Source organism: Crocuta crocuta, unplaced genomic scaffold, assembly GCF_008692635.1.
Source record: "Crocuta crocuta isolate KB4526 unplaced genomic scaffold, BGI_CrCroc_1.0 scaffold14, whole genome shotgun sequence".
Lineage (NCBI taxonomy): Eukaryota > Metazoa > Chordata > Mammalia > Carnivora > Hyaenidae > Crocuta > Crocuta crocuta.
The window spans coordinates 1,327,961-1,355,352 of record NW_027530209.1 but is presented as its reverse complement, the minus strand read 5'-3'; the positions used below and the strand labels follow the sequence as shown (position 1 = coordinate 1,355,352).

The window sequence follows — 27,392 nt, the reverse complement described above, 5'->3', positions numbered from 1 at the left end:
TAAAATAATATTTTAATGTGTTAATTTCACTTATCTGATCTCTAATGTATTTTTTCATTTACTAGCCATTTATATTTCCTCTTGTGTCTCTTCATGTTCTTTACATGTTTGAGTTATAAACTTTTATGAACTCTTCATGTCAAGGACACCATATTTCATTGATGCTAGACATGCATTTTTTTTCAGATCTTTATATCTCTAATCCCAAGATACATCTTACAATCAATTGCATCTTCTGTTTGTAATTGGCAGCACTTTTTCTTTCTTTTTGGCACAGAAAATAATAAGGCATTTAACAGTCCCTGGCACCTTAGTCAATGAAATATGAAATATGATATGAACTCTTTGTCAACCATTCTCGTTTCAAATAGTTTTCAACAGTTACTGTTTAACTTTCATTTTTGTTCTTCTCTGTCCCCCTTCTGTATTTTCAAGTCTGTGTCCAGCTCCCAATTTCAATTACCCTCCAGGCAGAATCCATTCATTTCTACAGTTTTCGTTTTACCCAGAGATAATTATCAAGCCTACATTTTTTTCAGATCCACCTGGCCTTTAACTCCACAGTACGTTAAAAGCTTTCTCAAAGTCTCAAGCTATTTAAAGTGCTTGGTTACACAGGCCGGTATCATTATCCTATTTTCTACTTTTCACCTTCTGTCTCATTTTTTCTCCTTGACTCTCTCCCATAATTAAAATACAGATATTGAATGAGTTGAGTATCTTGGTAGCATGCTGCCAATAGTTTTTCACTATAATGAAAACTAGTTTTACCCTGTATATTTTTGGATCCTTTGTCATTATGTTTCAAAAGTACTATTTCTGACCTGTTAAGGAACTCCTTAATGTATTTAATACTGTCTCCATTTTAAATACTTTATTCATATTTATTGTTTAACGAAAGATTAATACCTACCCAATTGCCTGTGGCTTACTGCAATTCAAAATTTCAAACTGCTATCTACGCCTAGTTCTGCCACATTATTTATAACTATTTCATTAACCTATTCCTTAGAGTTCTTCACTCTATTTTGTAAAGTGTTTGTTGTCAGTGTTTACATCTGGAAAACAATTCCAGATGCAAAGACCGATTGGAGCTTGAACTGACTTTGCTGGTTAAATTATCCTTTTTGTCATAACATTCCGTAGGCCTAGCCTCAAAGGTTAGGGGCCACAAAGCAAAGTTTTAAAGGTCCATACAAAAGGTATGTGGGGGCTCCATTAACTAAAGTTAGGTATGGCTTTGTTTTCTGCTTCATGTTTTACAGACGGGAAAACTGAGCCAATAACTTTCCAGCCCCAAACAGATCCCAGCTTTCCCAGCTTCTTAGCATTTTAAAAACATGTTCCTTACTTTGTCACCTTTTATTCCTGGTTTGCCACATTCTCCATTTTCACCCTAAAAAAATAAAGAAATGAAATAAGTAAGAAGACCTTTGCAGTCATTTAGGGTTAGGATGTTTTAAAAAGGTTTCTTACAACATGAGCACCCTGTTGGGTTACACAGAATTTTAGCCACAATCCTGTGGGTTATTTGGGCACTGCACTCTGAAACATTTTATCCACGAGTCATCTTTCACTTGACAGCATCAAAGCAGTGATACCACCTAGTAAGGGTTAACATTTTTGAAAAGTAGATGAAATTTAGGGGAAAGAAACTAAGGTTTACTGAGTATCTACCGTATGCTCTTTGCATATGTGATTTAAGTGAATCCACATTACAGCTCAATGAGATCAGTTTTACAATTGTATTTAAAGATGAGAAAACAAGCTCATCAAGATAACTTCCCTTAAATAAGCAGCTCTGATTCAGAGTCCCTATTTTTTCCACACTGTATTCCAGCCTGAGTACCGCCTTTGATCAATTGTTAGTGTTTGCCTAGAGAACTATGAGGGAAAGGTCCTGATACCACATCTCGACTTGGTGGGGAAAGGAGCCATGAGGAGTTAGCAAGGTCTTCTGGGGACGGGCAAGGTGGCAAACATACTATATATTTCCATCACCACACTCTACTGCCCTGCCTTTCCTGGCATATTAATGAAAAGAGAACTAACATTTAAATTATGCTTTACAGTTTATGATTGATGTTATTTAGCAGACATTATCTCACATAAGCTGACATGAACTCTCTGACACAGATATTATTAGCCCAATTTTACAGACAGAGAATCTGTGATTCAGAAGGTTAAGTACCTTGCTCATGTAGAATGAGAATTGGGACCTCTGAATGCTAATCCATTGTATCAGACTTCTAAGACTTTGCATAATTAGAACCAAAAGGTATCAAAGGCAATTAGAAAAACAGCTAAAGTTAGCATTTTCAACACTTTCATACTTTTATCTGAGCCTCAAAGCAATTGATTAAAAAATATTTTTTATATGAGCTTCAGCAATCAGACAACACAAAGAAATACAAGGCATCCACACTGACAAGGAGGAAGCCAAACTTTCACTCTTCGCAGACTACATGATACTCCATGTGGAAAACCTAAAAAGACTCCACCAAAAAACTGTGAGAACTGATCCATGAATTCAGCAAAGTTGCAGGATATGAAATCAATGTACAGAAATCAGTTGCATTTCTATACACCAATAATGAGGCAGCAGAAAGAGAAATCAAGGAATTGACCCCATTTACAATTGCACCAAAACCCATAAAATACCTAGGAATAAATCTAACCAAGGAGGTCAAAAATCTAAATACTGAACACTACAGAATATATTAAAAATTTCAGAAGATGCATAAAATGGAAAAATATTCCATGCTTATGGATTGGAAAAACAAATATTGTTAAAATGTCCATACTATCCAAAGCAATCTACGTATTAAATGCAATCCTTCTGAAAATAACACCAGCATTCTTCACAGAGCTAGAACAAACAATCCCAAAATTTGTATGGAACTGGAAAAGACCCTGCAATAGCCAAAGCAATCCTGAAAAACAAAACTGGGGCACCTGGGTGACTTAGTCGATTAAGCATCCAACTTAGGCTCAGGTCATGACCTCACTGTGAGTTAGAGCCCCGTGTCAGGCTCTGTGCTGACAGCTTGGAGCCTGGAGCCTGATTCAAATCCTGTGTGTCTCTCTCTTCCCCTCCCCACTCTCTCTCCCTCAAAAATAAATAAACATTAAAAATAAATGAGTAAAAGAAAACCAAAGCTGGAGGCATCCCAATTCCAGACTTCAAGCTGTATTACAAAGCTGTAGTCATCAAGACAGTATGTTACTGGCACAAGAACAGACACTCAGATCAATGGAACACAATAGAGAACCCAGAAATGAACCCACGAACATATGGCCAACTAATCTTTGACAAAGCAGGAAAGAATATCCAATGGAAAAAAGACATTCTCTTGAGCAAATGGTGTTGGGAAAACTGGACAACGACATGCAGAAGAATGAAACTGGACCACTTCTTACACTATACACAAAAATAATCTCAAAATGGATGGAAGACTTAAATGTAAGACGGAAAGGCATCAAAATCCTCAAAGAGAAAACAGGTAAAAACCTCTTTGACCTTAGCCATAGCAACTTCTTACTTGACATATCTCCAGAGGCGAGGGAAACAGAAGCAAAAATGAATTATTGGGACCTCAGCAAGATAAAAATCTGGACAGCAAAGGAAACAGTAAAACTAAAAGGCAACTGGAGAAGGAGAAGATATTACATATGACATATCATATAAAGAGTTAGTATCTCAAATCTATAAAGAACTTATCAAACTCAACACCTAAAAAACAAATAACCCAGGAGCACCTGGGTGGCTCAGTCTGTTAAGTGTCTGCCTTCTGTTCAGGTCATGATCCCACAGCTCTTGGGTTTGAGCCCCATGTCAAGCTCTGTGCTGACAGCTCAGAGCCTGGAGCCTACTTCAGATTCTGTGTCTCCCTCTTTCTGCCCCTCCCTTGCTCATGCTCTCTCTCTCTCTCTCCTTCAAAAATAAATAAACATTTAAAAAAAACAAAAACAAATAATCCAGTGTAGAAAAGGGCAAAAGGCATGAATAGACACTTTTCCAAGGAAGACATCCAGATGGCTAACAGTCACATGAAAAAAGGCTAAACATCACTCTGCATCAGGGAAATGCTAATCAAAACCACAATGAGATTCCACCTCTGACACCTGTCAGAATGGCTAAAATTAACAACTCAGGCGACAACAGATATTGGTGAGGATGCAGAGAAGAGGAACACTTTTACACTGTTGGTGGGAATGGAAACTGGTGCAGCCCCTCTGGAAAACAGTATGGAGGTTCCTTAAAAAATTAGAAATAGAACTACCCTACGACCCAGCAATTGCACTATTGAGTATTTATCCAAAAGACACAGGAGTGCTGATTCAAAGGGACACATGTTTATGGCAGCACTATTGACAATAGCCAAAGTGTGGAAAGAGCCCAAATGTCCATCAACTGATGAATGGATAAAGAAACTGTGGTATATATATATATATATATATATATATACAACAGAATATTGCTTGGCAATCAAAAGGAATGATCTTGCCATTTGCAACAATGTGGATAGAACAAGAGTGTATTAGAGTGTATTATGCTAAGCAAAAAAAGTTAAAAAAGATAAATATCCTATGATTTCTCTCATATGTGGAATTTAAGAAACAAAACAGATGAACATAAGGGAAGGGAAGCAAAAATAATATAAAAACAGAGAGGGAGACAAATCATAAGAGACTCTTAAATACAGAGCACAAACTGAGTGTTGCTGGAGGGCTTGTGGATGGGGGGTGGCTAAATGGGCAAGGGGCAGTAAGGAGGACACTTGTTGGGATGAGCGCTGGATGTTATATTTGAGTGATGAATCGCTAAATTCTATTCCTGAAATTATTATTACACTATATATAAACTAACTTGGATTTAAATTCAAAATAAAACCAAATTAGAAATATTTACTTGAGCATAATTGACAGTGTTACATTAGCTCCAGGTGTACAACACGGTGATTCAACTTCTCTATACATTATGCAATGTTCACCACAAGTGTAGCTACCATCTGTTACTCTACAATGCTGTTACAGTATCACTGACTATATTCCTTGAAAGCAATTCATATTTTTAAGATACGGCAACTCAGTTGGAGAAGTTAAATGAATTACTTAAATGCACATGGCAGCCAGTGACTCCTACTCCAGTGCCCTCCCTACCAGTATCTGTTTCTGCTCCTGCTTTATCATCCATGTGCTACAAGCATGCTTTTCAAGGTGCCACCGCACAGTGACATAAGAAACTTGCACTACAATGATCACTGCCCTGCTTCCTTCATTAAAGAAGCCATGCTGTGAAAAATGAATGTCAACGGAACTAAAGCAGTGTATTTAGTGACACAGTGGATTTATATTCTGGTACAAGCTTTATCTCATCACAAAATACCAACAAACAGTCGACAGGTTGACAGCCAGCCTGTAGACCACATGTTGAATAGCACTGCTCTCAGAAAGGACATAACCACTGTAACCACTAATTATGGATCCAAAGCCCAAACCTTTACATTACTGCTAATCTCCACAGCAGATTAGATTAGAGAGAGATCAATCTCCATTCATAGATGCAGAAAAGGAGGCTCATAGGGATTAAATAGCTCGCCCATGACCACAAGCTTGAATCTGCTAGATTTCCAAGTCCATGGTCATCAGCCACTGAAAGCTGAACAAGGCATACCACCATGGTCTCCAAGTTTCTTTCCACCAGCCTAGAGTACTACATGGGGTGCCGCTGGCATCGGGAGCAGGGAAGAGGGAGGTACAATTCCTAGATCCAGCTATGCCTCTGTTCAAAAGCAATCTGTTCTCTCTCCACATCATATTGTGAGTCAAACTGACCCAGGAAAAACTGAGTCTTCCCTTAGAACAAGTTGAACATTTATTTCTGAATGCAAATGGAAAATCACTCTTGAAGAGTCAATTAGAAAGCAATTAATTTAATAATGTTGGATGGGAATAAAATGAGTCAACCAGCAAAATATAAAACAGAGAAGTACCATAAATACACTCAAAATCCTTTTGGCCAGAATTCACATTCCATTTGTCCAGACAGATTTGTTAGCTATAGGGTCCTGAGGAACAGCATTTGTTTTGGGGGCAGACTTCCATCAATGAAAATATTGTACTCATGTTATTCGCCTTTGCAAAGGCATTTTCTTTTTTGGTGGACTCAGTAATCCCTGTGGAATGGCCACAATTACAATTTCAGAGAGCAAGTGCTCCAGAAAGCTATGAACAGATTAGCTCTGTTCCCAGCCTGATTTCTGATGCTGCTGTTCCTGGTGAAATTCTGGTTTGAATGTCAATGGTTCAGGGTCACTTTACTCTGACAACTTGTATTTCCAAATAAGAACTCCACCAGTGGTTCTATAATTTTGCAGAAGATTAAATAATCTCTTCATATATATAAATATATAAAAATACATATATGTACACTACATACATATACTATATTTATAGTATACTATATTATATATATATACACATACTATACATATACGTATATATACACGTATATATGCGTGTATATATACGTATATGTATAGTATGTATACATATAGTGAGTAGCTCATTTTATAAATCAAGATGGAGGAGACCTGAATAATTTTCTTCAACTATATACAGGACAAGTTTACAGTCATGAAACTTTCTTAACTTCCCTATTTTATCATTTTTCCCTGCCTCTTTATAGCAGCACCTTACATTTTATAGACCAGCAAAGAGCTCATAACACATTGTCACATCCATTATTCCATTTGCTTCTCCAACCACCCTGTAAATTAGGGAGGCCTATATGAATCCAGCTCCATATGGATAAGAAACAGACACTTAACATTTCTAGTGACTGGGGCTAAATTTATTTGCCTGTATAGAGACTCACCTCTAATATTTGCAGGGCCCAGGGCAAGAGTGCAAGCAGAGGCCTACATACCGTGTATCTAAAGAGCTGAAGGTTATAAATTGAGCTAATTACCAACCTAGTAATGGTCTAGCTTCCATTTTCGACAAGTATCAAAAGGAATAAAAACGAAAGAATTTTGGTATTTCTCCGCGGTCCATGTGCTAGTACAACCCCATGCCCACAGCCTATAGCCCGGCTCCTACTTGGCTTCTCCCCACCTCTGGTTCCTCCCAGGAGAGGATGAACAAATGCACAAGAAGGTGCCCTAGGCAGTACAATACAATAAACCTCCCACCAGGGCCCCTTCCAGCCCCAACAAGCAACTTGCATGTCGTTTCCCCTCAGGCCTGGGCAAAAGATGGTCATAGGAAAGAGATTTGTTTCCACCTTTCAAAGCAGGCTCAGGGCATTTTGCAGGGACTTCTGGGGTCTTGGTTACCTAAAGCATGGTCCAGGTTTAAGGAGGCATAAGTCTCATGTCCTGCAGCTTCCTGGATCCATCGGGGGTCAGAAGGCCATAGGAGACCCAGAGCAAGACCTCTTGCTCCGGGTCTGAGGGTTGTAGACTCGATGAACAAGGAAGGCACGCTCTGCTTTAGTAGGGAATCTGGTAATAGAACTGTGGCATAAATCTAGGAATAAGCCTTTGGGGAGCCTGGGTGGCTCAGTCAGTTAAGCGTCCGACTTCAGCTCAAGTCATAATCTCACAGTTCGTGAATTCCAGCCCTACGTCTGGCTCTGCGCTGACAGCTCAGAGCCTGAAACCTGCTTCCAATTCTGTGTCTCCCTCTTTCTGTGGGTGCTTGCTCTTTCTCTCAAGAATAAGTAAACAANGATGGATATGGGGGGAAGGGGGGGGATGGGCATGGAGGAGGGCACTCGTGGGGATGAGCACTGAGTGTTATGTGGAAACTAATTTGACAATAAACTATTTGTAAAAAAAATAAAAAATAAAAAAAATAAAAAAAAATAAAAACACAAAGATGTAGTGGAAAAAAAAAATAAGTAAACAAATATTTTTCAAAAATCTATGAATGAAGCCTGAGCACTGTCAGCACCGTTCTTGAGCCCCCATCCACCTTGAAAACTTCTAATTTGTAAACAATCATAAAATAGTCTACCAGCCCCTAACTTTTGTTTGTTTGTCAAATTTATTCCCCTTGCAAGCTCTACCCAGATGCCTGACTGTATGAAGAGGTTCCTTATTACTTAACCAGGTTAAATCCTCTTGCTTCCACGGTTTGGCGTCTAGGTTCCAGTGTCTAGCTTTCATAGGAAGTTAAGCACCAAGGGAGAAACCTAATTGCGGTGTTGCTGCATCCATTTTTATGTAAAAACGTTTAGTCTGGATATCTGTGCTACATGGTTGTTAAATAGGAATTCTCGTGTCTGCAGAGCCGAGAGAGGCTGGATCCTAATTTTGGGAATTTTCGAATGCCTTTCACCCCTTACAACACATCTTCGCACCTTAAGTTTATTATTATTTTATGTTCACAGAGTTAAGAGTATACTTAGGAATTAGGGAACCTAGACCTAGGAAAATAAAGGAAAACAACTTTCATTAAGTACATAAATACAGTTGTGTTTCTGTTTTTCTCTCTGAAATCCTGGCCCATCTATTCATTGTTACCAACTTACCTTCTCACCCTTGTACCCAGGGATTCCCTAGTTACAAAAGAATAAAAAAAAAAAAAAAGAAAGAGTAAAACATATTAGAGGACATAGTTGCAAGTTGATATTTTTCATTTATAAAGTATAAAAAAACACATCTGTACAGTCAAGGAAAATAAGACCACACACAGAAATGTAAGCTATTTTACATCTCTTTGAGCGTCGGGAATGTGCATTTAATGGGGAGAAGAAAGGAACCCATTCTCCCCTTTATTACATTCTATTCTCAGTTCCACATATTTTTTTCAAACCCAATTTCTTACCCTTTGGCCCAAAGCTGAAGGAGAAAGTATACACTGAAACTTGTAGAAGAGACGACCTACAATGCTCCTTTCAAAATTGTTATATTAACTTTTAAACTATGAACTATCACAGCTGAGAATGTTTCACAGAGATTGTTAGAGAAATCGGCTTTGAAAATGAGTGGAGATAATGGCCTTTACAATATATGTTAATATTTATATCCATTATGGTCCTCCTTTCAAATTCGATCTGAAATATGGAACATCAATGAAATGAATGGTTCCTTTATCAACCCTAATGAGACGGTGACCTTTAAGGCACTATATTTTATCTCATGCTAACTCTGGGGCCAGCCCCTCCTCGGTGTCACTCCTGAGAATCCCGCACAGCCTCCTCCATTGTGTCCCTGCCTGTGATCTCTCGAAGTAATAGAATTCTGAATATTAAGTGAACTGGGAAATTACCAACTTTGAGCAAGAGCAAACCTTTTCCAAATAGGATTTTATGTCTTTTTCATACAACAATAGCTTTTAAGTATGAAAATAAAATTGTAAGATATATTTTAAGTGAGCTGGAGAAACCAATGGGGTAAACAACCAATTATCACAGCTACATGCGTCAGATGACAAAATACTGTTTTGTATGACTTTTTTTTTTTTTTTTACAAAAGAGAAAAAAGGAAAACTTCAGGAAGGAAATAATACTTCTCTCCAAAAGTAGTCACTGGGAAATTGAAACTAAAAATAGAACTACAGTCAAAAGTATTGTTATGCTACAATTATTTCTTCTTAGATATACTTATTAGCATAAAGGGTTTAGGTTTTAGTATTGTGCTTAAAATTAAAGACCACATTATAGATAGTTAAATTGGAGTTCTTTATTAAACAAATTCATGTTTGCAGCACTAAAAAAGGCTGAACTTCCAATCTCAGAGATGTGGGTGTACTCTCCACCCTTTACAGCACAGAATATTAAAATTGTGTCATTATTTTATGTTAAAAGGGTTAAGACTATATTTAGGAAGGAGACAATGATAAAAACAATATAGGAGACAAATAGAAACCTTACTTTTTTATAGTACACTCTTTTTCCCCCTGTTTTTCTTTCTGAACTCTCTGGTCAATTTATTGTTTGATTTTTATCAGTTTCCTTGCTTCCTTCCTTCTTGCCTTTCTTCCTTCTTTCCTTCCTGCCTTCCTTTCTTTCTTCCATCCTTGGCATCTTAATTACTAGTTTGAAACTATTAAAATTTAAAATATCCCAAACCACACAGACCAAATTTGTTTCCAACTTTCCTGTTTCTGTCCATGGTGCCATCATATTTCAAATCACACAGAATCAAAAGTTTATAATTATCTTTTCTCTCTCCTTGCCCCTTACATTCCTTTAATCCAACCAGATAAAATTCTCCAACAGCTGTCACTGCATTTAGTTTTAAATCTATCCTCCCTACCCCCAGCCAGCAGGGCCCTCTGTGACCCATTCCTGCCTAGCTCAATAACCTGTCTACCACCACTCCTTGCCAAGTTCTGGCTTTCTTTCCATTTCTTCAGCCTACCAGGCTTGTTTCCACTCAAGAGTCTTTGTACCTACTGCTCTTTCTGCCTGGAACATCCTTATGACCTGGTTTTATTTCTTTTTTTAATGTTTATTTATTCTTGAGAGAGAGTCACACAGAGCATGAGTGGGGGAGGGACAGAGAGAGAGGGAGACATGGAATCCTAAACAGGCTCCAGGCTCTGAGCTGTCAGCACAGAGCCCGATGTAAGGCTTGAATTCACGAACTGAGAGATCATGATCTAAGCCAAAGTCAGACACTTAGCTGACTGAGCCACCCAGGTGGCCCACTAATGACCTGATTTTATATGTCAAGAACACATCTCATTGATGAAATCTCATTCATCTGTTGGCCTATTGATTGCTTGCCCTGTTGATTGCATACTGCATGAATCAGGGACTATCTATCTTGCTCACTTTGATTGCATACTACATGCATCAGGGACTATCTATCTTGCAGCACCTAAAGAAGGGCCCGGCATACACCAAGTGTTCAATAAATATTTGTTGACTCAATGAGTCAGTGTCAGTCCCACAGCCTATCCTTCCTACCTTCTGTGGTTCTCACAATGTTCTCTTCTTCTCTATTCTGTCATCACCGTAGCCCTATTCTGTCCAATGGAATGTGATTTAATTCCCTAACAACCACATTAAGAAAATGACAGCAGGTGAAATTAATTTTTAATAATATATTTTACTGATCTCACTAGGTCTGAAATATAGTTGTTTCAACATGTGACCAATATAAAAATTATCCATGAGGTATTTTACATTTTCTTTGGTACTAAGTCATCCAAATTCATTGTGTATTTTCCACCTACCGCACACCTCAGCTCAGGCTAGCCATGTTTCAGCTGCTCTGTAAGCACATGTGGCTAGTGGTTTTCATCCTGCCTGGAGTAGCCCTATCGCCAACATCCCTGTTCTCAGACAGGCCGTAACAAAAAACCTTCTTCTAAGTGTCCCTTTCTTCTGTTTATCCCCACTTCAATGTCCCCTTGTGGGTCATGCCAGATTTATCTTCCAAGTTCACAGCTCTTGGGTTGCACCCTTCATTTGACATCTCAGTCTCTCAACAAATGGAGTCCAGATTAACAGTTGGCATGGAACACCCACTCTCCCCTTCCAGCTGTATCTGACAACAACCACTTCAGGCACTTCTTCTCATCGTTTTCCACCCATCACCTTCCCTCAGGTTGATGCTCATGTACTCTCCATTTGGAACGCTTGTCCCCTTCCCATTTCTGCTCTGTCCTTTCTGGTCAAAATCCTACTCTCTCCAGAGTCATTCTATAAAACCCACCTTGACAGTTTCAATCTCCTATGAAGGCCCATAATAATTTGTGCATGCAGTTTTTATAATATTTTAACACTCTGCTTCATGGTGTAGCTATGTTTTCTTAAAAAATTAAAGTATAGTTAATATACAGTGCTGTATTACATTCAGGTCTACAACATACTGATTCAATTTCTCTGTACATCATGGTGTGCTCACCACAAAGTACAGCTACCGTCTGTCACCATACAATGCTCTTACAATACCATTGACTATATTCCTTATGTTGTACCTTATCCCTGTGAATTATTCATTCCATAACTGGAAGCCTATACTTCCTACTCGCATTCATCCATTTTGCCCCCTCCCAACTTCCCTTTGAGCAACCAATATTGTAGCTATTTTAAATATTTTAATCTCTCCTATAACAAACTTTTCAAAAAACGTAAGTGCTTTGTCTTAATTTTATTTTCACATAATAATATGCTTTATATGTAGAAGATACCTTAGAAATATTTCCTAAAGAATAACACATATATCTGAATGAATTTCCATTGAAATTACCAAACTTTCTATTAGAATTGTTCATAAAATTGATTAAAAACACCAGGAGACCAGCTTTTTGAACCTGTGGGCCTCCGGGGCTTTTGCCGGGGGACAGCCAAGAAGAGAAATGTGGCATGGTCTTTTTTATTCACCGTACACCTTTCTCTGCTTTTTGTGACTTTATTACCACTCCCCAGAAAAATACCAAAGAAGAAATTTTCTGTAATTATTTCTCAGGCAATCTCTAATATCTTCCAGTTTTAGAGATAATAAATCAATTAGAATGCTACCTTTTTCTTTTGTCTGCAGATGAAATTTACAAAAGCATAGTTTAGACTATGTATTTCTGTGCTCCCAAAATTTTTAACTCATTCTTTATTGGAAACAAACAAAAAATAAAAAAACAGAGACATCTGGGTGGCTTAGTTGGTTAAGTGTTTGACTCTTGATTTTGGCTCCAGTCATGGTATCATGGTTTGTGAGATGGAGCCCCATGTCTGGCTCTGTGCTGACAGCGTGGAGCCTGCTAGAGATTCCCTCTCTCTCTCTCTTTATCTGCCCCTCCCCCTCTCTCAAAAATAAATATTTTTTTAATAACACAAGAAGCAAAACAAAGTATTTTCCTGATTTGAATCTTCCACAAATTGCACTTAAGTATCTGAGAATGTCATGTGGTTGATCACCCTGTCTCATCATCACTCCTGTCGAGCAGAGCATTTTCTCCCCATATTTCTATTTCCAAGATGATATCTTGGTGGCCTGTCTGAGCCACCAAGAACACATGTATATGTAAGTCATCTTTGCACTTGCACTACAAGGGGGCAAAATGATCAATTACAAAATCTTAGCATCCTGGATTACATCTTGGGGAGGTATTCCAGTTGCATACATACCTCTGGGCCTCTTTCTCCAGGCTCCCCTTTTTGAGCATCACCCTGTGAAAAACATAAAAACTCAGTAAAAATTCCACAGCCCCAGAGAGTGACTGGTTGCTCAATAAAATGCATTATTCTGAATTCCCAGATTAACAGGCTATCCCAATGGGGAAAAAAATATTTGGCTTTCACCATTGACATTTTCACCATGGAGTCTAGGGAAGAAAATCGCTATTCTGATAGCCTTTGCCCTTCGAAGAGAAGCCAGATGCATAGGCTGCAGACTCCAGGTACATTTTCACAGCTGAGGCCAAGCTCTGCATCTCAGTTTAACAACACAGCCCTTGTTCTCAAATGCAGTATTGTATCCAATCAGAGCCAGCCACTCTGGCTTTTCTCCAAGGGACTTTGGAATGTTTTCCAAAATGTCCTTAAGAGTAATTGCTTGATTTCAGCAAAACTTAGGAAAATATATTATGTGGCACAAAATTACAAGCCAAATAAATGAAATGTAAACATAGATTTAAAAAAGATATTTAACAAAACAAAAAGAAGACACAATGGCATCAGTTTGGACCCACATGATGAGTATGTAGGGTTGTGTATTGTAAAGCAACTCAAGGATGCTTCACATCACCTTTCTTTGACAAACAGGCAATCGCCTTTCATGCATCTAAAATACTTCCATGCATATAACTTTTTCATTACCTCCCTAAACATAGTTTCAGAAGTGGAGTTATTGGGTTAAATTTTGAATATTTGAATACATCTTATGTAGTGCCTAATTGCTTTCCAAAATGTGCCAAGTTACCTTTGCAATGAACAAACCACCCATTGCTATCACTAGTTATTATTAGTTTAATACTGCTGTGTTAACTGCTATAAAAAAGACATGTTTTTTAAAGTCTGAAACACCAAAAAAAAAAAAAAAATAGCACCCCAAACCATGTGAACTAGAAAATTGCTCCCCTCCGCACACAAAAAAACAACCCAACAACCCTGGACTCCCAAGTTTCTAAAATGTGAATAATTACTATTGAAGGGTACCTCTTTTTAAGTATCATTCACTATCTAGTGAAAATAAATGTCCTTCTACTTCTTTATTTACTGGTTTTATTTCCTCTCTTGAAAATTTTTTTTTTACCAATTAATTATTAGTGGCTTGATATTTTCTTATCTGTTTTATAAAGTCTTTATATACTATAGAAATTAACCCAATGTCCATTGTATTTGATGCAAATATTTCCCTGTTTTCTTCTTCATTTTAATTATTATTTTTCATTATATAGAATTTCACCGTAAGTTTTCACACAGTCATATCTCTCTCCTATGATTGTTTTAGTCACTCTTGAACTTGGAAGATCATCATCTGAAATATTACCTGATTTAAAAAAAAATAATCTAGGGCACCTGGGTGGCTCAGTCCGTTAAGCGTCCGACTTCAGCTCAGGTCATGATCTCACAGTTCATAGGTTCGAGCCCTGCGTCAGGCTCTGGGCTGACAGCTAGCTCAGAGCCTGGAGCCTGCTTCAGATTCTGTATCTCCCTCTCTCTCTGACCCTGCCCTGTTCATGCTGTCTCTCTCTCTCAGAAATAAATAAAACATTACATTTAAAAAAAAAAATCTAGAATTTTTTTTATGGGTACACAAAGAAAAGAATTAGGGAAATGCATGAAGATGGTCTGGGAGTAAGAAATACTTATTTTTTCTATTATTATCATAGGTCAGTTATACATAAAACAGATTCATAAAAACCATAAGTGCCAATGTCAATTTCATATGGGATATGTATTAGTAATTCATGGAACATTGGAACAATTGGGTCACCATTATGTATGTACCAATTTCTATTGTTCAGTTTCCCTAGGTTTCCTAGATTTATTAACTAAAATGGTCATATATTACTTAGAATTTGTAAATGCAAGCTAACATAAACCAGATAATATAGAAAGTAAGCATCCTGTAGTCTTCATAGAAATCATCATATTTCCGACATTGACATATACTACAGTGCTCTTTTGTTTTTTTGGCTTTTGTTCTTTAAATAAATCTAGAAAGAGATAACGTTGGTTTATAAGGAAAGCTATTTATTTATTTACCGGATTTCCTTTTGGTCCTCGTTCACCTTTGATACCTGGGTTTCCATGTGTACCCTGAAGGCAAAGGGAAAAAAGATTGCATTGAGCAGGCATTATATTAGGTTTTTACACATTACAGTAATTTCTGATCAGCTTCATCCCATAAAATGAGGGAAGACTGTAAAAAAAAAAACCCTTAACCTACCAAGCAGAGATTCAACTGTATTCTCTCTTTTACTACAAACCAGGAAAACTGCACTGTCTTGAATAGGTAGATTCTCTAGATTTGCTCAAAAGAAGACAATGTCTCTCTCTCCCTGATATCCAAGGGATAAGCTCAAAGATGAGAGAAGAGGAGCAGCCTTGGTGGCTCAATCAGTCAAGCCTCTGACTCTTGATTTCAGCTCAAGTCATGATCTCGCAGTTTGTGAGATCAAGCCCCACATCAGGCTCTGTACTGACAGCATGGAGCCTGCTTGGGATTCTTCTCTCCCTCTCTCTGACCCTCCCCTGCTCTCTCTCTCTCTCAAAATAAATAAACTTAAATAAAAGAAAAGATGAGAGAAGAGAGTGCTCCAATTCTGTTCGAGAAAGGCATTTTGTTTTCCTATTCTCAAACCACCAAAAAGCTGGTTTTTCTGAGAACTGGTCTTAGGAGGACTCAATAAATGCTAAATGATGTAGTTTTATGTCTATCACTATTAAAACATGATATGTTACAGCACTACACTATCGTCAGTAGTGTTGTAATAGTCCCTTACAGTGACAGATGGTAGCTGCACTTGTGGTGAACACATCATCATGTATAAACTTGTTGAATCACTGTGATGAACACCTGAAACTAATAAACCATTGTGTGTCACTATACTTCGGTTTAAAAAAAATGGTACAGTAATCTCTAACAATATTGAATGACTGAAATTGTTAGATTAGCTCAGCAACTAGTAAATTTTCTTTACAGTTCATTCTAAAACGTAATTGAATATCCCAACTACACCTTTTCAGAAAATCTCCTGGTGTAATAAATATAAAAGAAGACTTTATAAGAAGAGAAGTTTAAACCTTTGCTTTGGCCAAAATCAGCTTCTACTGGCTGCCGCATTATCCTATAACGTATCTAACTTACATTTTGGAAGGAAAAAAAAGGACAAGCACTCTCATTTTCTAATGCCTCAATTGGTAGAATGGCTTGAAAAAATATTCGTCTCTGAACCCAAGTCTCAAGAGAAAATGTTCATAGTCTAAGCAATTCACAGTACACATTCCCCTCTCTGCCCCCAAATATAAGCATTCATTCAAAAACCGTATCCATGCATTCTTGTAAAATACGTCCACTGGGCTTTTGACCTCAAAGGTTTGAGACGACATAAGTAAATGGAATACTGAATGGGCAGCTTGGATGCATCTGATGAAATGTATTAGAGAAATATACAGTATCGCCAGTCATTGTGATGTTGCTTCAGGTCCCTTCCCAGTACATACATGGTACCTTCCAGATGTTAGGCCAGAATATAAGGGAAACACTCCTTTTGGGATTGTTTTACCAATATTGAATCATGATAGTAAATCCTGCCTTTAACTTTTAGTTGTCAAGTTCCATTTCACAGGAATCACTCTAATCCCCAAAGCTTCCTGAGCAGCTTCCTCTCTGAGAGACCACACAGTGTTGCCCTTGGATACATGTGAGGACACAGTTGGCTTCCAGAGAGATCCGTATCACTTGTTCCTAGGTGGGGGTGGGGTAAAACTTTCCCTAAAGCACTGAGGATTTGTATGATCTCCTTTTCTATGTTTTCACTCCAGTGTTGAGAAATTCTGGCCCCAATCGTCACATCAGAAGTGATCCTGAAATATCCTTTGTGAGAACAACTTCATCATTTTAAACCAAATCTGCCCTCAGTTCAGTTAAGGTCAGGAAAATCCCTGGCTTATATCTAAGGACAGAGTGTATCCCTTTAGGAATAAAAGAGAGAAACAGCATTTCCATGTTTGCTGCTATTTGCACACAACTGCTTTTCAAAAGCATCAAAGAGCCCTGCATTTTCAAGTGTCAGTAGAGCAATCGTGACTAGGGCTTCCTGACTTGACCATATGTTCAAAGTAGAAACATACTCACAGGAGGCCCTGGGTCGCCCGGATCCCCCTTCTCGCATTCACAGATCTTGTGTTCACACTGAATCAAGAATGAAATCCAATATTAACAAACAATCAAATGCAGCATTTCAAATCTTATTCAGGATTTAAGTAAAGAGAATATTCCCTTGAAGAAATTTTACCATGCAAATTTATGGAGATTTTGCTCTCCCTTTTCAATTCTTCTAGGCTAACTCAGATCTGGTAAGAGCCAGCTAATAAAGTAATACTAAACATCGCCATGGTTAGATAAATTAGACCTTCCACCAAAAATATATGTATAACATCTAGTTGCCAGTTAAAAAGGAAAATGAACATTTTCAGTGGATTTTTGGGATTTCTCCCTTTTCTCTTCTACACAGTACATCAAAGCTTAATAACATGCAAATATCAAATATTCCTTTAGTCAAAAAGGAAGACATGTGGCATACCATATTTTAGTTCTAGGATGTACATTTCTCCTTATTTTAACATGTCTGAAATCAGAATGACTCTTATGTGAATCAGGCCTGATCATAATTGAAGTTGTTATTTTCTGCACATGTTATTCAAAACTTTCAGAATGAAATGGATGAAAACTCCAGAGACACTACTGGAGCACACTCAAGAAATGTTGCATCACCAGTGTTTTTGATGGCGCACAGGCTGATAAGGGGCGGGGGAGGGGAAGGGCATCAGCGACTAGGAAGACAAAAAGTGATTCAGAAGGTTTAGACTCTGAATGTGAAGAACTTTTAGAAATAACTGATTTAGTTTGCTTCTACTTTCCCTTGTATATATGTACAAAAGTGATACAGGATTTAAAAATCTATGTCTAAAGAAATCTAAAGAGACTCTTACCACAAGTATAAAATCAAGAATTGTCATTTATAAGAAGTTACTCTATGATAGTTTAATTGGCAGGGTCCTTTCCTATCTCAGTGGTACATAAAATAACGGTGTCTCTGCCATTCGATGAAGCGTGGTGTTCTGTAGGGCTTGGTTGGCTCCTAGTATTAGTAAATTTCCTGATGTTTAATAAGCAGCTTATCAAACAAAATTCACATGTTCCAAACTCTGTGTTAAGAAACACACGTGCAGTATAGAAGTCCTCAGCAACATGGTGGTCTTTGATTGTGTTGAGCACTATCCAAACGATATTGACCAACTTCCTTTGCCACTTGGTATGGTTGCCACCAGCAGGAAGGAGAATGAGCTTAAAGTCAATCACTGGGCAGCAGCAAGAGACTCTGCACTGTGTCTCTTGGCCAGGACCGTGGCTGACATAGGCACACCTCCCAAAGTGAAGGACCTGCATGAGTTGCTGGCATCAGAGACATGCTTAGAATGAAGGAAGTCATATCAAAACAAGCAAAAACGATGCCATTTAGGGGGTGGCTGGCTGAGTCAGTTGGTGGAGTGTGTGACTCTCAATCTCAGAGTTATGATTTCAAGCCCTGCATTGGGTGTAGCAATTACTTAAAATTAAAACCTTTAAAGAAAATTATGCAATATGGCTATCACTGATTTCTAAAATGACTCTCTAAAGTCATATTAAATGTTTCTTACTTTTTCTAAGTTTTCCAACCTGCAGAGTAGCATAAAGGAATCAGATGGCTGCCTCAAAATGGACTGGCTCATTTTTAAAGGAATTAAGCATTTTTGTTTAGACCCTCTTTATCTTCTAATATGAATTATAATGCTGATTTGATTATGCACACTCTAAAAGCATGTGGTGCTTACCTTCTTTTCAAATAAGATATCCTAGGAGGGAAAAAAGAATAAAACATTAACTCGCTTCATCGTTCTGCTTCCAGCTTCTTATTAGTCTTAATTATTCCCTATGGGATATGCAATTTTCAAGAAGAATTAGCAATTCAGTCTTTTTAACCTTGTAAAAGCAGTAGACCCTCCCAGCCAACCACCCAAGGAGCCCTCTGAGCCGTATCATAAAAGACATGAAGGGCACTAACATGAAAAATTATTCTGTTTCGTAGGAACTTTATCTTGTTGCATCTTGTTCTATTTTTTGTTTTCTTAATTAGCTCTCTAATCTCCATAATTTGGCTACAAGTTTAATCAGTCATAGTAAAGATTTCTAACTTTTACTTATAAAGACTTAGCCAGGATCCATAATTGTGTGTTTTCTCTACTTTTGTTTTCCCATCCCGATAGATAATGTGCATTTTTTAAAGCATTAAAACATTAAGTTTGGGGTGATAATTTCATAAAATATCAACAAACTTCTGAAGTCAATCATGTCCAGCCTCTCGTTTTGCCATAAGAAAACTTAGGTCTGCTGTGTTCTCACTTGCCCAATGTCATACACTTGGGCTGAACTACTGAACCAAGTTCAAGTGCTACTTTATACTTACCCACACAGTAATGAATTAGCCAGAATATTTTTCAAAACTCCTTTAAATTCACAATTTTAGAGAAATTCACGATCTGATTTTTGTCCAACATCTAGGCCTCCCTGCCCTATGTCAGCTGAATAGGGTACTATCTGACATGTACACTAAGGCCACACCTGAAGGCAAAATGGGAAAGAAATTAACCAACGCTTACAGATGGAATAATTGCTTTCATAATGTAGAAATGATGTGTCAGATTGATGCCTTACAACTGACTCTGAAGGGTTAATTTCATATGATAAAATAGAAAATGGAAGAAGCACTAGAATATTTGTTACAAGATATTAAAAATGAACTGGGCACCTGGGTGGCTCAGTCGGTTAAACATCCAAATCTTGCTTCTGGCTCAGGTCGAGATCTCATGATTTGTGAGTTTGAGCCCTGCATCCCCACTATCAGTGCAAAGCCTACTTGGGACTCCCTCTCCCTCTCTCTCTCTGCCTCTTCCCAGACCACATTCTCTCTCTCTCTCTCTCTTTCTCTCAAAATAAAGAAATAAAATTATAAGAAATGAAGGATGTAATGAGGAAGTTAAAGATAAGTCAGAGCTCTATCTTTATGGAAGACCCCACATCTTTTTAGTTATATTTTTACTTTACCTTTATTTCCATACAAACTAATAATACAGAGTGAAGATATAGCAAAATGCTTTAAATGGTTCTTGGGGTTTAATAGGAGGAAAAATTAGGCTGAGAATTTAGCATCATCTGGGGTTTTCATTCTGTGTCCACCATCAACTTGCTGGTGGCCTTGGGCAAGTCACATCATCCTTTCAGGTCATTTTCCACATATACAAAAAATAAGAAATTTTGACCCCAGTGTCTCAGGAGCTGTAAAACTCTGGCCACAGACCCTCTTTACAAAATTCAGTCTCACCAATGGCCTTCTTTTGTCCCTTGCTTCCCACCCACTCCTCACCTTCCTGATTTAAGATTACCAGCAGTGTCTATCCAGGCTGAAAACAGATGAACTGCTTGTATCTTTATAAACTAGCAGGTCACATGGAGAAATGGGAATTCAAATATACTGACGGTCTTGGTGCAATTTCCCCTCTCCAGAACATTTGGCTGTGCCTCGAAAGCTGAAGATGTGCATGCTTTATTTCTAGGTTGCCCAGAATGAGACCTTGTTTACACCTGTTATTCTGACATCCCTTCAGATATATCTTAGAGAAATTCTTGTAGTATTTGTATATTTCAGCACTCATTATTTTCAATAGTGAAAATTTGGAAATAATAAAAATATCTATCAGTATTAGAATGGGTCAATAAATGAAATACTCTTCAGTGGTTAAAGTGAAAGCATTGGGGCTATATATTTCAACATAGAAAATTTCTCAAGGACGCTGAGTTGAAAAGCAAGCTGCAGATGGATATACAGAATGTGATCCAAATTATGAAAATATTTTAAACACATGTCGGAAGTTTAGTTTTTCTGGGAGGGAGAGAGAGAAAGGAATTTGAAAATAGTCCAAGAGATAATAAACAAGTAATAATTCAAGTCAAATTGTAATGTTTGAAAACAACTGCTGAAATAAAGAAAAATGCAAAGTTCTATCACCTAACAACCTTTGTATATTAAGCAACACCCTTCTATTATCTAGTATCAGTTTTTAAGCTCATGAATTTAGCTGTCACTATGCCTCATGTATAATTTTACACTTTCTTCAGCTCTTCCTTTGAGAATTTAATTTCTGCTTTGCCATGTTAACTCTTTAAAAATACGTGCCATGAGGCTTAAAACCATAACAACATAACTAACTAATTTTATTTTGTGTTTGCTGGAATTTGTATTTCTATGGAAACAAAAATGGACCCAAGACTACACAATAGATAAGACTGTTTCAAACAAAGAACAAAGCTCTATCCCTAAGGGCACTTATAGTCTATAAGCCCCAGTGACAGAAAACAGCACACAGCAAGCAGCGTGGGAAGGAGATCCCAGACTGGGTGGGGAGGTGGGTAACAAGACAGTTTCTGGAAATAGGTGGGTTTTCTGGATAATTTTCAAGAAGGAATGCAAAGGACCAACTCATTGATGGAATACTCTTCTATATGTCAAAGTTTATGAGAAAAAAGTCATAAGGACTAGTGTGGGCAATAAGACAAAGGAAGCAGTGAGGAGGGACATTTGAAAGAGTGGACAGAAGGCCCATGTGGACAGAGCTGGACACCTTGGGAAGTAATGAGTGCCTTTGCTTAGCAAAGAGGCAGGTTATGTGGCATAACTGGAAGAACCTGGTCAAAGCCATAGGGAAGGGCACGTTCAGTTAAGATCTAGGTGGATGGGGGTGCCTGGGTGGCTCAGCCTATTGAAAGTCTGGCTTCGGCTCAGGTCATGATGTCACCGTTCATGGGTTCACACTCCATGTCAGGCTCTGTGCTGACAGCTCAGAGCCTGGAGCCTGCTTCAGATTCTGTGTTCCCTCTCTCTGCTCCTCCATCCTCATGCTCTGTGTCTCTCTCTCTGAAGAATAAATAAACATTAAAAACATTTTTAAAAAAATCTACGTGGTTGCTATAGTTTAAATAGAAGGGATAAATAGAGAAAAGCCCTTCCTGGAGCAAAGGAGGTTGCATTTTATTAGTGGAGGCAGAGTTTTATGATGGCCTATATGTGGAAGGAAAAGGCTAGAACAGAACTGCCAATTTTGTGAATGAGTGTGAGGTCAATGCTCTGAGAAGGGGACAGAGGAAATGTGAGGAAGGTGTCAACAGTATTGACACGGTAGCAAATGGGATGAGAACAAAGCACGTAGTAGGCAAGGATTACAAACTGAGACCAAAGAATATCTGCAGCTTAGTATAATGGCAAAATAACCACCAAGAAATCTTTTCTGAAAGACCAACTAATATGTGTGGAAGATTGGGTAGGAACCGTTTCCTTGGTTTCAATATGTAAACCATAATAAAACAGTATTAGAACATTTTACGTATCTTCTTCAATGTGGAATCATCAGGTCTCCCTTGGGTCATTCAGAGCTGACATGTATTCATGGGTTCTTACATGATACTTTCTACTGGAGGTGCCAGAGAGTTAGTAATGATTCTTTGATTTGTCTTGCCTCCTGCAAATTCCATTCTTGGTGGGCACCTATCTCTGTTAAATTCAACTGTGGTCTACTCCTCAGTAAAAAGAAATAGACTGCTAATATAAAAAAACAACCCAGTCAAATTCCAGAATTGTTATGCTGGGTATAAGAACCCTGTCAAAAAAAGTACATATTGCATAAGCTTGTTTATATAAAAGCCTAGAAAGTGTACACTAAACTAGAGTGACAAAAATCAGATCAGGGGCTAAGAGGCAAAGGAAGGATATTGTGCAAAGAGACATGAGGAAATTTGGGCATGGCAGAATGTTCTGTGTCCTGTGTTGGTGGTTTTGTGAATGTGTACATCTATCAAAACTCATAGAATTCTGTACTTTAAGTAGTTGCAGTTTTGTACTTAAATGATACCTAATTGACTTATTTTAGGAAGTCAACTACATAATCATTTGAAAATGAAAAGCTTAAGAATTCAAAGAAAAATGTAATAGAAATAGATTAGATGAGGAATTTTTCGAATGGCCTGATCAAGAGTCAAGTTTGCCTCCTATACAGTGGCAATTGGAAACACTGAAACTTAGTATATTGTTCTTTGAAGGGCCTAATGAGCACTTTGGTTGCTGGAAGTGTTTGGAAAGCATCATCTCCTGGTGCTTTCCTGACTTGTTCATACAACTTCCATCTGAACAAACAAGCTGAAAGCACAAGATGCTAAGGAAGAGTGGGGTCATTGGGACACTTGGTCATTTTTTGTTTTCCTCAGAAACGGACAAATAGCCCTGTTTCAAGTCTACTGCCAAGATCCTGTGTTCTGAGTTGGGTAGGAGCTCTCAATGAAGAGAATGTGTCTAGAAGGAGTATGAACTTCCTGAGCCTACACAACTGGCCAAAAAGAGTTGCCTACCTGCAACTTCTACAGTCAGCAATTGGCAACTCACGATCTCAATTCAAGAGTTCTCTCCAGCACATGCTAGAGTCTTCTATTTTGGGTTCAGTGGTAAGAACTGCTTAAATTATGGCACAGACAGGGCTAGGCAGTTAACCAGGTACCCCCTCACCCCGCCCCCGCCCCCATGTTTTCCTTTCATGCAAAACAGATGCTCAGAGTAAGCACTTCCCCTAAGCCCCCTGGGGACTGAAATCATCATCTTCAATGTGGGCAGAGCTCTCCCTATATACCCCCAATGTCCAAGGAAAAGAGACCAGAAACAATAGCAACTTTGGAGGAGGGATGTTGCTTAACTGTTTCAAAACAGTTCTGATTGAGAAAATCATAAAATAGTTACTATTTTCCCCTTTCAATATAATGTCATAGGGTTAAGTGTGAAGACTTCAGGCCTTTGCCTGGCATTACATTTTCAACTCTAAAATTAGGATAATATAGTACCTACATCATTGTTGCAAACCTTAAATAAAATAAAATATGTAAGTAAAGGACTTAGAACATTGGCTAAGACACAGAGCACTCAAGACGTGATAACTATTATTTAGATTAAAAAGTTAATGTCTCGGGGCACCTGGGTGGCTCAGTAAGTTGGCTGTCTGACTTTGGCTCAGGTCATGATCTCACGGTCTATGGGTTCAGGCCCTGCATCTGGCTCTGTGCTGACCGCTCAGAGCCTCGAGCCTGCTTCAGATTCTGTATCTCCCTCTCTCTCTGCCCCTTCCCTGCTCACATTCTGTCTCTCTCTCAAAAATAACTAAACAGATAAAAAAATTTTTTTTAAAAAGTTAATGTCTTATGCTGAAAACAACAGTTATAAGACTAACTTACAAGTTATTATCTTAAAGTTAATATTTAAGAATAAACTTATAGAATAGTTATGTGACATAAAATATAATATGGGGCGCCTGGGTGGCTCAGTGGGTTAAGTGTCCAACTTTGGCTCAGGTCATGATCTCATGGTTCGTGGGTTCGAGCCCCGCGTTGGACTCTGTGCTGACAGCTAGCTCAGAGCCTGGAGCCTGTTTCAGATTCTGTGTCTCCCTCTCTCTCTGACCTTCCTCTGCTCATGCTGTCTCTCTCTCTCTCTCTCTCTCAGAAATAAATAAAACATTTAAAAAAACATAAAATATAATATAAAATATAAATATAATATAAAATAAAATATAAATAGAATTTAAGTTCTTAACTTGCAAGAACAATGTTAGGAAAAAGATTGGGAGAAGGGATAAAAGGGCAAAACAATCTCTGAAACAGGCTGAGATTTTTTGCAACCTATAGAACAACTATATGAAATGCCGAGTATAAAGGACACATGTGCCTTGCCCTCTTCTCAAGAAATCAAAGAAAATCAGTATTTGTAAGAAAATCGACTTTTAACACTTAACAAATCAACCACTTTTTCTCTAGGAGTTTTCTTCTTGAGAAATACTCTGAAGGGGGATTTTATTTTCATTGCCTTCCCTTGTGTTTTTCCAAGCAGAAAGGAAAGGATCTCACACACAGCTGAGAAACCAGCAAAGAAAAGCATAGAAGTAACTAATCAGACCAATCAAATGGCACTCATTGATGTGCAGGAGAAACTGGTGGGTGACTACAGGTTGCAGGTGATTTTAAATTGGGTGGGCTTGCTAACACCAAAGGAACAAGGACATAATAAAAAAAATTGAAACTTGGCTTGAGGAACATAATATCGCAGTACGTGACACACTGAGTCAAAATATTTCTGCAGATGTTAAATGGGGGAAAAAACCCAACTTAGCACAAATACGGCAGACCACAAGTTGACCACAAATTGAATATAAATCAGCAGTGTTCGTGATCCCAGGATGTATAAACAGGAGTCTGAAGTATATAACTGGAAAGTAATTCTTCTAAAACCCTCAGCATTGGCTGGCAATAAAGTTAGGAATGCAATCCCAGAGCATGAGCTCTGGTACTTGCCCAGGTTATCTCGTGTAAACTATCAAAGGAAGTGGAGAGAGACTTTGGAAAGATTCTCTTAGCTATTTCCAAGGCGGATTCTTTTTCTCTTATCTTTCTGACCCAGTACCTATCCTTACAGAATTTATAATTAAGGTATCGATATTATTATTGGAAACATATATATGTGTGTATAATATGTATGTGTATATATATTTATATATATTGTGTATATATATGTGTGTGTATATATGTACATACATATTTATATATATTGTGTATATATGTGTGTGTATATATATAAATATATTTACATATATATTTATATATTTATATTTATATATATTTATATTTATATATATATATAAAACCAACTCCTCAGGTACCTACCAGGCGATCTCGAATTTTATCTACAAGGATTGGATCACTCAACAGTAGAATGGGCTCGCTGGATGATTCCCCAGATATCAAACGAAGTTTGGCTTCATTGACAACAGTGGAAAGTCCAATGGTGATAAATAATATTCCTGCAGTTCTGGCATCTTCAGAAATACTCTGGACATCTGGATTCTTTGGATGGTCAATGCCATCAGTCATCAGCAAAGCCACTTTCACTCCATCTTTACGCCCTTCTCTCTTAAGTAAACTAGTGGCATTGGAGATGGCATAATAAGAGAAGGTGCCTTGCCCAATGAAATTCATAGACTTGACCCTCTGTTTAAAAGTCTGCAGATCTTTCCAAGAAGAAAACGGTGGATCAATTTGGACAGAGCTGCTAAACTGGAGTGCTGCCAGTTTGATATCATATTTCAAGGAGGGAACCGGGGTCAGTTGGAGAACCTTGTCACTCAAGCTACCCACAAAATCTTTCTGTTTATCAAAGAGATCAATTTTAGAACTTTCAGAGCTGTCCACAATGAAGACAACATCTATGAAGCAAGTAGAGCCTGAAATAGAACAAATAGGTTAGGCAAAATATCTGTTTCTCCTCAGGAAACCACTTTGCATAAAGAAAGCCCTGAGGTGGTGGGATACGTGTTGTTTGTTTTGGAGAGAAGAGGGGAGTGAAAAAGAGAGGTGCCTTGGAGATGGGGCTTAAGTTGTGAAAAACGAAATGTCTTTCAAAATCTACAAATGCTTTGTCTTTTAAAATTATGCAAATGAAAAGCAAACAAAGAAAATACCGTGTATTTCGAGCATCTCCTCAAAGTAAAACCTGCTTAGAAATCCAGAAAATATTGGGTAAAGCTGTCTAGAAGTAGTGCTCTGTCTAATTCTCAGGTTCTGTGTCACATTTGTGAGGCTCCACCTTGTTCAGATGGTTGGTTTGGGGATTTTTTTCCAGCTTTTTTGAAATCCAGGGAGAAAGTAATTATACTCTTTGTAGCAATGAGGGAGAAAGAAACTTAAAAGCAGAGAACTTGAGTTTGAATTCTAGCTCTGCATCTTACTGGTTAATTTGCCTATGGCCTTAGATATGCCACTTAATCTCTCTGGGCCTCCATTTCTTTATGAGAGTGGCGCTCTCTGCCATTACTATTTTATAAAGCTACTGTGAGGCTCAAATGAGAAAATTAACGTATAAGGGCTCTAAAACATCTAATGTTTTTACTCATAAAACATTGGATACATACATACTCAATCCTTTGTATGTATACAGAGTATACAAATATACTTTATATATGTATACATATATATAAAGTATACATATACATATATACATATATGTATACATATGGTATATATACTACACAATATATTTATATTAAAATAGAATGTTACCTGTGTTTTTATATATGTATGGTT

General features: G+C 37.8%; 1 protein-coding gene across 1 annotated transcript in view; it reads right to left on the bottom strand.

Annotated features, from left to right (window-relative positions):
• The window catches only part of COL28A1 (collagen type XXVIII alpha 1 chain), a 170,543-nt gene that overhangs the window by 137,983 nt on the left and 5,168 nt on the right, over positions 1-27,392 (bottom strand). The window contains 7 exon segments of the mRNA XM_077765326.1: positions 1,352-1,396; positions 8,540-8,566; positions 13,088-13,129; positions 15,170-15,223; positions 17,265-17,321; positions 19,004-19,024; positions 25,977-26,533. Coding sequence (XP_077621452.1) covers positions 1,352-1,396; positions 8,540-8,566; positions 13,088-13,129; positions 15,170-15,223; positions 17,265-17,321; positions 19,004-19,024; positions 25,977-26,533 — 803 coding nt within the window.